Source organism: Heterodontus francisci, chromosome 43 (assembly GCF_036365525.1).
Source record: "Heterodontus francisci isolate sHetFra1 chromosome 43, sHetFra1.hap1, whole genome shotgun sequence".
Taxonomy (NCBI): Eukaryota; Metazoa; Chordata; class Chondrichthyes; order Heterodontiformes; family Heterodontidae; genus Heterodontus; species Heterodontus francisci.
The window spans coordinates 28874990-28887867 of NC_090413.1; the positions used below are offsets into that span (position 1 = coordinate 28874990).

Genomic DNA, 12878 nt, shown 5'->3' on the forward strand with positions numbered 1-12878 from the left:
GCAGCTAGTTCAGTTACTCAATTCTTTAAACAATATATCTGTGTGCAGTCATAGTCCAAAGCCTCAGCACCTGATGCATGTAGCTGCTTCTTAATATTACATGGAGTGAATCATATTGTCTGAGCAATAGCATTTATGGTTTTGGAAAGCTTAGGAGGAGGTTGAGTGAGATTATCAACTTGGTATTTCTGGATGAAGATACTTGCAAACTCATTAACTATCTCTCTTACACTCAAATGCTTGTCTTCATTGTGGTTGAGATTTGAGGATCTCATCGAACCTCCTTCTCCATTAGTGGCTTACTTGTTCACCGCTATTGTCACTACAACACCACTATTTTAGGGATGAAGCTGTACTCTAATCCTTTGGTTCTGTAATGCTTATCCTATAAGTATTGCTATATGGGAAAAAGCAGCAGGAAGCTCCAACGAACAGCTATTAAGAGGAATGATCAGATAATCGGTTATTGATTGTAATAGTTGAGGGAGTAATGTTGCTTAGAGAGGGCCCTGCTCATTTTTGAATAGTATCATGCAATCTTTTATAACTAACTGACCAGGTGGCCATCTCAACCGTGAGAACAGCATGTCCAGCAATGTACCACTACAATCCTGCTTTGGAATGTCCTGGACTATAGGCTCAAGTGCTGGACTGACACTTGAGTCCAAAACCTTCTAACTCTGAAATGCAAACAAAGCAAAAATCTCGAAGAAATACTGAAGAATTGGAGTTCCTTATCCTAGCAAGATAATTATGAAGCCTTATTCAACATGAGTCATAACAGTGGAACAAAAGTATATTGGATAGTTATTGGGTGTGATCAAAACTTGGATTAGTTATCTAGATAGGATTTTTTATTCATTCATGGGAGCTGGCTAGGCCAGCTTTTATTGCCCATCCCTAATTGCCCTTGAGAAGGTGGTGGGGAGCTGCTTTCTTGAACCGCTGCTGTCTATGGGGGTAGGTACACCCACAGTGCTGTTAGGGAGGGAGTTCCAAGATTTTGTCCCAGCGATGATGAAGAAACATCGATATTTTTCCAAGTCAGAATGGTGTGTGACTTGGAGGGGGACTTGGAGGTGGTGTTCTCATGTGTCTGCTGCCCTTGTTCTTCTGATTGGTAGAGGTTATGGGTTTGGAAGGTGCTGTCGAAGGAGCCCTGGCAAGTCGATACAGTGCATCTTGTAGATGATACATACTGCTGCTACTGTGCGCCGGTGGTGGAGGAAATGAATGTTTAAGGTGGTGAATGGGATGCTGATCAAGTGGGCTGCATTGTCCTGGATAGTGTTGAGCTTCTTGAGTGTTGCTGGAGCTGCACCCATCCAGGCAAGTGGAGATTATTCCATCACACTTCGGACTTGCGCCTTGTAGATGGTGGACAGGCTTTGTGGAGTCAAAAGGTGAGTTATTTGCTGCAGAATTCCCAGCCTCTGACCTGCTGTTGTAGCCACAGTATGTATATGGCTGGGCCAGTTCAGTTTCTGGTTCAATGGTAACCCCTGGAATGTTGATGTTGGGATTTCAGTGATGGTAAGGATAATAAGGGCAAAATCCCTACATTCTTTCAAACTGTCGTGATGCGGAAGGGGGTTTATATTTTTTACCTGGATAGAAGGGGGGACATGATTGAGGTGTACGAGATTATGAGGGGCATTGATAGGTTAGATAGGAGGAAACTTTTTACCTTCGTGGACGGGTCAAGAACCAGGGGGCATAGATTTAGGGTAAGGGGCAGGAGGTTGAGGGGAGATTTGAGGAAACATTTTTTCACCCAGAGGGTGGTTGGAATCTGGAATGCACTGCCTGAAGAGGTGGTGGAGGCAGGAACCCTCACAACATTTAAAAAGTATTTAGATGAGCACTTGAAATGCCATAGCATACAGGGCTATGGGCCAAGCGCAGGAATATGGGGTTAGAATAGTTTGGTGCTGTATGGCTGGCCGAAGGGCCTGTTTCTGTGCTGAATAACTCTATGACTCTATCATTTAATCTTGTAAACTGATCAACTATTTTCTATCTGTATGCTGGCAATGTAGAAAATTACATAGGAATCATAACACAAAACAGGCTGTTTGACCCATTCAGCTAATGTTAGCATTTATCTTCTGCATGAGCAGCAGTCCCTAGTAATCTGTGCCCACCCTGTTCTCATCACACTTTATCACCTTCACTGTCTTTGCTTCAATCACTAATTGTGGTACTGCATCCCACAACCTCCTGACTCCCCAAAGCCTGTCTACAATCTACAAGGCACAAGTCAGGAGTGTGATGGAATACTTCCCACTTGCCTGGATGGGTGCAGCTCCAACAACACTCAAGAAGCTCAACACCATGCAGGACAAAGCAGCCCACTTGATTGGCACCCCATTTACAAACATTCACTCCCTTCACCACTGATGCACAGTGGCAGCAGTGTGTAACATCTACAACATGCACTGCAGCAACTCACCAAGGCTGCTTAGACAGCACCTTCCAAACCCTCGACCTCTACCAACTAGAAGGACAAGGGCAGCAGATGCATGGGAACACCACCACCTGCAAGTTCCCCTCCAAGTCACACACCATCCTGACTTGGAACTATATCGCCGTTCTTTCACTGTCATTGGGTCAAAATCCTGGAACTCCCTTCTTAATAGCACTGTGGGTGTACCTACCCCACATGGACTGCAGCGATTCAAGAAGGCAGCTCACCACCACCTTCTCAAGGGCAATTAGGAATGGGCAATAAATGCTGGCCTGGCCAGCGACGCCCACATCCCATGAATGAATTAAAAAAACCTCACAGCCACCTATGTAAAAAATGTTTCTCCTGATATATGTCCTAAATCTCTCACATTTAATCGATAGACATGTCCTTTGGCTCTAGATCTTTAAAAGCACTGGTAACAGTCTGTTCCATCACTTCATAATTTTAAACATCTCGATCAAATCATCCCGCAAGCACAAAAACTGCCTGAGAAGGTTATTGCCAAGGTGACTAATGCCAGAGCTCTCCATAAACAGACACCAATGGAAATAAGGACTTATTTTGACTTTAACTAAGATTTCTTGAAAAATTCTATACTGCCATTTACTAGTGTGAGATCAAATATTTCTGGAACATTAAACCTGTGCCGTTTCATTTCAACTCCATTACATTTTACATATTTTGTAAATTTAAATTTATACTAGTTTAGTTTATTTAAAAATGCATTTTTAAACCAGTTGTATGACAATGTTTTTGCTGATGATGCTACAGGCTGATTAGAAATCACTGGTGCCTACTGTGTTACTAGCAGATATGAAAGACTATCCACCTTGTTTTTCACATCTTGCTGGAGCACAACAGTACAGGGCCATGTTCACCCCAAAACTGCTCATTACCAAGCTCAGCAATAAAGTGACCTGGGATCAAAATAGAATCCTTACTGCATATACCGGCTTCTGGAATGTCACAGATAAATTGACAGACTGAAAAACACTCTGTTGGAACAAGGTACGAATGTAAATCAAACTGATTTATTGCACAAAGGATATAGAAATGCACAGAATTTAGGTTTTGTACTGAGAGGCATCTTTTTTTTAAACTGTTTTTCATGCAATCGAACAAAGGAACACAATTCTTTCACTCTCTAGGTCAAAATTCATTTTCAATTTGGCTGCCCCTATGTTAACCATACAACCATCAATGGATAGTGGCATCCAGAGAAAAACAGAATAATAGTTTTAAAATGTTACATTTATATTTGAAGCAATATTAACATTACTTTTGAAACTAAAGCTTTGAAAAGTTACTTCATCCAAAATTTCCAATTGATTTTTACTATTTAAAATACAGTATTTTAGCACAATCAAGAACCTTCAAGCAAAAACAGGGGTCCGGTTAGCTCAGTTGGCTAGATGGCAAGAGGATGGTGCAAAATGATGCCAATAGCATGGGTCCAATCCCTGTACTGGCTGCAGTAGTTCATAGAGGCTTGCCTCCTTGCCTCACCCTATGCTTGCAGATTGGTGACCGTTAAGCTATATACCAACTTGTCACTTTCTCTTAATACAGAGAGATGCCTATGGTCCTTTGGGACTATGGCTAGCACAAAAAGAAACAAAGATTATTTGTTCACTGATACAAAATGTCACACCAAGGGGTTATAAACAAAGTTTTTGTCATTATTTATAATCATAGAAAGTTTAAGGCACAGAAAGAAGCCACTTGGCCCATCGTGTCTGTGCTGGCTGAAAAACGAACCACCCATTTTAATCCCACCTTCCAGCATTTGGTCTGTAGCCCTGCAGATTGCGGCACTTGAGGTGCATATCCAGACTCCTTTTGAATGAGTTGAGGGTCTCTGCCTCAACTACCCTTTCAGGCAGTGCGTTCCAGACCTCCAACACCCTTTGGGTGAAAAAGTTTTTCCTCATCTCCCCTCTAATTTTTCTACCAATCACTTTAAATCTATGCCCCCCTTGTCACTGATCTCTCTGCTAAGGTGAATAGACCCTTCATCTGCACTCTATCCAGGCCCCTCACAATTTTGTACATCACAATCAAATCTCCTCTCAGCCTTCTCTGTTCCAAGGAGAACAACCCCAGCCTGTCCAATCTTTCCTCATAGCTGCATTTTTCCAGTCCTGGCAACATCCGCATAAATCTCCTCTGTATCCTCTCTAGTGCAATTACATTGTTGCGACCAGGTGAGAAAGAGGTCTAGGGTTCCCTTTCAGCCTTAACCTGATCTTACCGTAACAGGGTTTAATTTTAAACACAGTGTGTTTTTAGCAACCCCCCCTTGGTGAATCCTTGTTCACCGCTTTCCAATTATAAGGCAAAGAAACCAGCAAAAGCTGGTTTTCTTAGGTTTAAAGAACAAATATTGAAATGGGGTTACTTTCTCTTCAGACACAAAACCCTGATCACCTTCAGGAATCCTCCTAACTTTTCCTGCACTTGCAGTAGTAAGCTTCCTGGGTCTCACTCTTACTGCAGTTAAAGCCATGGCCTGTTCTTCTGTGCTTTCCATCAGGTTCCTGTCTTCACTGAGCAGGTGTGCCCTGATTAACCCTACAGGAATTTTCTTTATTTTCCAGCAGTCAGCTTTTAAATGCCCTGCCTTATTACAATGGAAGCACACAGGTCTCTGGGTCTCACTCTTGCTCACAGCAGCTTCCTTTTTGACTAGAGAAGGGCCCCCTGTATCTCCTGCTTTCCTTTCTCTCCCAGGACTGCTTGGGCTTCTGTCACTTTCCCACCCTTTGTCCTTTTTGGATTTGTGGGGGTGACTAGGAAAGGTTCTCCCCTGGGAAACTGACATAAATTAAAGCAAACTCATCGGCCAGAACGGCTGCTTGCCGGGCTCTCTGGACCTGCTGCTCCTCTACATGGGTCTTGATTGGAGAGTGGGAGAGAGTGTTTAAATTCCTCTAATGGGATTACTCCTTTGAGATTCTCATAGCTGAGCTGCATTTTAAAAGCCCTCAGCCACTGGTCAAAAGCCAGCTGCTTACTTCTTTCAAAGTCCAGATAGATTTAATTAGCTTGCTTCTTGAGGGTTCTAAACTTTTGGTATTAGGTTTCGGGTATTAATTCATATGCCCCGAGGATAGCATTTTTGGTCACTTCATAATTTGATGAACTCTCATCTGGCAACAGGGAATAAACCTCATGGGTTTTTCCAGTTAGCTTGCTTTGTAGTAAAAGAGGGCAGGTCTCAGCTGACCATTTTAGCTACCTTGCCAGTTTCTCAAAGGACACACAAAATGTTTCTACATCTTCCTCATTGAATTTTGGAATTAATTGAGCTAGTTTTAACAATTTTGTACCCAGCCCTGAATTCCGCTTCTCCATATTGATCGTGCTTTCACTGGGGTTACTCTGTCGCCCCCTAGTTAACTAAAGCCCCTTCAGCTCTCTTTCTTCGCATTCCGTCCAGAATATTCTTTCTCTCTCTCTCTCTTGTTCCTTCTCCTGTCTTTCTCTCTCTCTCTTTCCTCTCCTTCTCTTCTGGAAGGCTCTCTTGTTCTCCCTCACCTGCCTCTCTCTTTCTCTGTCTTCTAATTCAAGTTTCCTTTGTTCTAATTGTATCTTTGCAAGCAGTACCCTGTCTGGGTCTGCTTCTAGCCCTGTTTCTGCTCCTTTCATATTCAAGGGAAAAATGGTTGGCCACTAGCCTTAGGAGTTCAGACTTCCTAGCCTTGCCACGTACAGTGATCCCACACTGCTTAGCCATTTTCCTCAACTCCTCCATAGTCAGTGCTTTTAACTTATCCCAAGTTACTTCACCCTGGCTTGGGGAGCTACTAGCTTCAGTTGCAGACACGTTAGTATTCAAGCACACACAACCACAAGAAAACCTGTATTGAAATATTGCTCTTTTTTGATTGGGAACAATTTGGCTTCCCACTTCCAATTTCTCTCATTTTGTCTGTGGGTCAATTCAGATGCTAGCGCCCAAATTTCTGTTATGACCAGGTGAGAAAGGGGTCCAGGGTTCCCTCTCAGCCTTCACCTGGTCTTACCATAACAGGGTTTAATTTTTAACACAGCGTGTTTTTAGCTCCCCCTTGGTGAATTGTTGTTCACCGCTTTCCAATTATAAGGCAGAGAAACCAGCACAAACAGGCTTTCTTAGGTTTAAAGAGGAAAGATTGAAATTTCTTAAACTTAAACTCTAATTCAGTTGACGCCTACGGATACATGACGCACCCATGCTAGCATGCATACGCGATATACACATGCAAAGAGAGACAGAAAAGAGAAGAAAAAATAAAATGAAAAGTTTGAGGCAATATCTGAAGAGTTTTTGTTACAGTTCTTCGAGCTCACTGTCGAGTCCTTGATTGTAGGTAGTTCTTGCTTTTCGTTGGGGCCCAGTACTATTCTTAAACCTTGTTCGCTGTTGGAGACTTTTCTCTCTTGGGGTTCATGTGTCTTCAGTAGATTCAGAGGCTTATGAGAAAGAGAAGGGAGCAGACAGGAGAGATCTTCTCAGTCCAGGAGAAAACAGACACTCTCTGAGTTCAAACTGATTGTACAATTCAGAAAAACCCAGGTTGTCAAGCAGGTTAGTCATGTGACTGACTGGTCTGACCATGTCTTGGATTGTATCACCTTAGCAGTCTCTGGAATGCTCTTCTTACACACAATACCTGGTGATCAAGGTCCATTGTGGGTTTAATGTGTTAGGGAATGGTCCTTTGTCCTTCCAATCACTGTCTGTTAACATGCAAATGTCTTTTCCAGCCACAGCTGATCTGTTTAACAAGTCCTTTCTTCGCTCCAGTAACAGTTTAAAATTAATGTTCATGACAAAATTAATGTGCCTCATTCTTGGCATGTGGGAGCCTAGCATGACATATATCCTTTCTGTAATGAGGTGACCAGAAACTGCACACAGTACTCAACTTGTGGCCTAACCAATGAGTTATACAGTTCCAGCATAACCTGCATGCTCTAATATTCTATACCTTGGCTAATAAAGGAAAGGATTCCATATGCCTTCTTAACCACCTTATCGACCTGTCCTGCTACCTTCAGGGTTCTATGGACATTCACTCTCTCAGTTCCTCTACACTTCTCAGTATTTTCCCATTTATCATATATTCCTTTGCCTCGTTTTTATCCCGAATTATTTATACAAACCTACAATTGTTCTGTCACATTAAGTGGCACTAGCCTACTTACTAAATTGGTGTACTATAAATGGTGCACACATCCTAATATCTACAATGGAAATAAAAAGATTAAGCTCATAGAGTATGACTTTAAAATGGTGGCTGAATTACATCTGTGCACCCTGGTCCAAGTACCCCACACCCTATAATCCCACTTCTGAATGCTGCAGGAGATCAACTAATACATTATAACACAGTAGGTATACCTTTAAGGTACCTTATTCATCAGTCACAAAAATCCTAGAATATTTAGAGCACAGAAGGAGGCCATTTGGCCCATCATGTCTGTGCCAGCTCTCTGCAAGAGGAAATATTTCTATTCAGATAATTATCCAACTCTCTTTTGAAAGCCTCGATTGAATCTGCCTCCACCACACTCTCAGGCAGTGCATTCCACATCCTAAACACTCGCTGTGTAAAAAAAGTTTATCTATCACAATGCCCATAACCGGATTCAAACCTGCAACCGTCTGATTACATCATGATCCACACAAACGTCATGACCATTAGGGTACATGACCACATATTATTAGAGCTAAAAACAAATTTCACTCCTTAGGACTAATTCTGCAATCCCAGTGCAGAGACTGACTCACAGGGAGCATGTGGCAAAGAACTGTATTATAGCCCTCTTACTGATCCGTGCTCACTGTGTGATTGGCTTCCTCCTGACAGCATAGAATTAATCCTTTCACTTTCATTTCATTTATTAAAAGGAAGTTCCTGTAACATTTTCACAGAAAGGGTAGTGGAAATCTGGAACTCTCTGTCCCAAAAGACTGTGGAATCTGGGGGTCAATTAAAATTTTTCAGGACAGAGATAGATGACTGAGATGGAGAAAAGGCAGGTAAATGGAGTTGAGGTACAGATCAGTTATTATCTAACTGAATACAGAACAGGCTCCCTCAGTAAGGACAATACAAAAAGGTGTAGTTTAGCGATTTCTCCTTGAACAATCACCAATCATTTTGGCGAAACTTGTTTGTAATTGTTGTTATCCATTGGATTATTCACTGGAATTCTTTTAAAGGGATTTTATCCTGATGTTCAGATCCATTGGAAAGAGGTGGATTGTTCTGTACTTCATAGTTTCCACTTCTAAGGGCAGTCCATTTCTTGTACAAGCCAAAGATTATCAAAGCTATGATTATTCCAATTGTTACAAATAAGATCACCCAAAGGCTGTTCCATGTTACATCTGTGAAAACATTAATAAAAATACAAATCATTTATTTCAGGGCAATATATTTATTATGAAACTCCTGATCATTTCCAAAATTCATAGTTTATTTGCAAGAAAATTTTTCATGGAATCTCTAGTTTGCAATATTCAACTATTTGCTGTATTTCAAGTTGTATTCTTCACCTCCTTTTATTCTCACCAAACATGGACCATTCCTGATTACCTACACCTACACTCCATGTCCCTCTAATACCTTTAATTAATTTCTTCCTTTTTTCTATTCTCCTCCACTGTCTCTGATTTGTGATGCTGCTTGTCTGACATCCAGTATTGGAGGAGTAGAAATTTCCTGCAACTAAGTATTGAGAAGATCAAAGCCTTTGTCTTCAGTCCTCACCACAAATACTGCTCCCTACCCACCAACTCCGTCCCTCTTACAGACCACAGTCTGAGACTGAATTAAACTGTTTTCAACCTTGGCAAACTATATGACTCTGGACCAAGCTTCCGATCCCATATTCTTTCCAACACCAAGATCACCTACTTCCACCTCCGAAACATTGTCTGTCTCCGCCCCTGCCACAGCCCATCTGCTCCTACAACCCTCATCCATACCTATGTTACCTAGACTCGAATATTCCAATGCTGCCCTTGTTGGCCTCCAAAATTGTCCCCTCCATAAACTTGAGTTCATCCAAACTGCTGTCCGTATCCTAACTCACATCAATTCCCAATCACCCATCATACCCATGCTCGTTGACCTACATTGGCTCTCATCCAGCGACACCTCAACTTTAAAAAAAAATTCTCCACCATGTTTTCAGTTCCCTCCATGGCCTCGTCTCTTCCTATTTCTGTAACTTTCTCCATCCCTACAACCCTATAAGATCTCTGTGCTCCTCCAATTCTGGTCTCTTACGTATCCCCGATTTTAATCATTCCATCACTGGCAGCATGCCTTCCGCTGCTTAGGCCTTACCTCTCTCAACAACAATAACAGCAACTTATATTTATATTTTTTTTATTTGTCCTTGGGATGTGGGTGTTGCTGGCTAGAACAGCATTTATTGCCCATTCCTAACTGCCCTTGAGAAGGTGGTGGTGAGCTGCCTTCTTGAACTGCTGCAGACCATGTGGGGTAGGTATACCCACAGTGCTGTTAGGAATGCAGTTCCAGGATTTTGACGCAGTGACAGTGAAGGAACGGTGATATAGTTCCAAGTCAGGATGGTGTGTGGCTTGGAGGGAAACTTGCAGGTGGTGATGTTCCCATGCATCTGTTGCCCTTGTCCTCTTAGGTGGTGCAGGTTGCGGGTTTGGAAGGTACTGTCTAAGGAGTCTTGGTGAGTTGCTGCAGTGCATCTTGTAGATGGCACACACTGTTGCCACTGTGCGTCGGTGGTGGAGGGAGTGAATGTGGATGGGGTGCCAATCAAGCAGGCTGCTTTGTCCTGGATGGTGTTGAGCTGCTTGAGTGTTGGTGGAGCTGCATCCATCTAGGCAAGTGGAGAGTATCCATCACATTCCTGACTTGTGCCTTGTGGACAGGCTTTGGGGAGTCAGGAGGTGAGTTACTCGCCTCAGGATTTCCAGCATCTGACCTACTCTTGTAGCCACGGTATTTATATGGCTACTCCAGTTCAGTTTCTGGTCAATGGTAACCCCCAGGATGTGGGATTCAACAATCGTAATGCCATTGATTATCAAGGGGAGATGGTTAGATTCTCTCTTGTTGGAGATGGTCATTGCCTGGCACTTGTGTGACGCGAATGTTACTTGCCACTTATCAGCCCAAGCCTGGATACTGTCCAGGTCTTGCTGCATTTCTACACGGACTGCTTCTGTATCTAAGGAGTTGTGAATGGTGCTGAACATTGTGTATTGTGCTGAACATCAGTGAGCATCCCCACTTCTGCCCTTATGATTGAAGGAAGGTCATTGATGAAGCAGCTGAAGATAGTTGGGCCTAGGACACTACCCTGAGGAACTCCAGCAGTGATGTCTTGGAGCTGAGCTGATTGACCTCCAAAAACCACAGCCATCTTCCTTTGCGCTAGGTACGACTACCCAGCAGAGAGTTTCCCCCCGATTCCCATTGACTCTAGCATCTTTGGCATTATAAAATGTCCCAATGTGCTTCACAGGAGCGTTATACAGCAAAATTAGACACATCTCAGGGTCAAATATGAGACCAAGATTACAAACAGTCTAGTTCAGTCTCAGAAAGTTGCCAGAGAATGGAATAGCAGTCTTATGACTTAAGGGCAGATGTCCAAATGCTTGGTCAAAAAGATAGGTTAAAAGGAGCATCTTAGAGAAAAGACAGGTGGAAAGGTTGTGGGAGTGAATTCCAGAGCTTAGGGCCTAGGCAGCAATCGTGCAGCAATTAAAATTGGGGATGCTCGAGGCCAGAATTAGAGGAGCATAAATATCTGAGGTTTGTGGGGGTTACAGAGGTAGGGAGGGGCAAGGCCATGGAAGGATTTGAAAACAAGGATGAGAATTTTGAAATCGAGGTATTGCTTAACCAGGAGCCAATGTAGGTCAGCAAGCACAGGGGTGATGAGCAAACAAGACTTGGTGTGAGTAAGGAAATGGCTAGCAGAGTTTTGGATGAGCTGAACTTTACTCAAGCCAGGAATGTGTTGGAATAGTCAAGTCTAAAGGTAACAAAGGCATGGATGAGGCTTTCAGCAGCAGATTAGCTGAGGCAGGGCAGAGCCAGGCGATGTTGTGGAAGTACAAAGAACAAAGAAAATTACAGCACAGGAACAGGCCCTTCGCCCCTCCAAGCCTGCGTCGATCCAGATCCTCTATCTAAACATGTCGCCTATTTTCTAAGGGTCTGTAGAAATAGTTGCAGTGACGGCACACATATGTGGTTGGAGAATGAGTGGCTTGCTGGGCCATTTCAGAGGTTATGTTAAGAGTCAACCACATTGCTGTGGATCTGGAGTCACATGTAGGCCAGACCAGGTAAGGATGGCAGACTCCCTTCCCAAAAAGGACATTAGTGAACAAGATGGGTTTTTATGACAATCAATGATAGTTTCATAGCTCTAATACTGAAACTGGCTTTCAATTCCAGAACTTGTTAATTAATTGCATCTATTAACTAATTGAATTTAATTCAAATGCATTAATTAACTAATTGAATTTAAATTCTACCAACTGCCATGGTGGGATTTGAACCCATTTCCCCAGGATATTAGCTTAGACTGCAAGATTATTGGTTTAGTGACATTGCCACTACAACACAATCTACCCCAGTCTAGTTTAGTCTCAGGCAGTTGCCAGAGAAAGGAATGGCAGTGGCTCGGGAACAAGTTTGTAGCGGGGACTGAAGACAATGACTTTGGTCTTCCCAATATTTCCAATAATTTCTTCTCCTTTAAGATGTTCCTTAAAACCTACTTCATTGACCAAGCTTTTGGTCACCTGTCTGAATATCTCCTTATGAGGCTCAGAATTAAATTATCTTTCATAAACACTCCTGGGATGCTGATTACATTAAAAGTGCGATACAAATGCAAATTCTTGTTGATAGAAGGTCATCCGTCATCGAACAACTTCCTGGTTATCTTTTAAGCAGGTTCCAGGATTTCACTGATACTTCCTCTGTTTGTTTGTCCCTACATTTTGCTTCCAATTCTATGAAAACTCTTGTTAATCTTCCATTTTTCTGCCCAAAACATTCACCATCCATTCTCTGCACAGATTTGACTGACCTGCTATGTTGCAGCCACTCCTGGTTTTGTTTTACACTGTGATTGTCCCCCCTTACTATTAGAATTGAAGCCCAGCCATGTGATGCAGCTCACTGAGCTGCCAACACCCTGCACCATGACCGGCAGTGTGTGGATTCACAGCTGCAACTCCCCTGCTGCGGAGTTATTGCTCAGGCAGTCTGGGCAAACACAGAGCAGGAATAAAGTGCTTCTACACACAAAGAGAAACAAGTGGAAGGGAGTATCACTCTGGGCCATTCTTACTAATGTCCTAGAGGCCAGTTACAGAGCAGCATTGTGAGAGGCAGGCAGTAGT

At 42.8% G+C, this 12878-nt stretch overlaps 1 protein-coding gene across 2 annotated transcripts in view; it reads right to left on the reverse strand.

Annotated features, from left to right (window-relative positions):
• Window positions 1–3509: 3509 nt before the first annotated feature.
• Window positions 3510–12878, reverse strand: part of LOC137355790 (intercellular adhesion molecule 5-like) — a 32579-nt gene continuing 23210 nt past the window's right edge. For both annotated transcript variants that reach the window (XM_068021303.1, XM_068021302.1), the window contains one exon: window positions 3510–8849. In XM_068021303.1, the coding sequence (XP_067877404.1) occupies window positions 8662–8849 (188 nt within the window). In that variant the 3' untranslated portion in view covers window positions 3510–8661. The remainder of the gene's footprint in view (window positions 8850–12878) is intronic.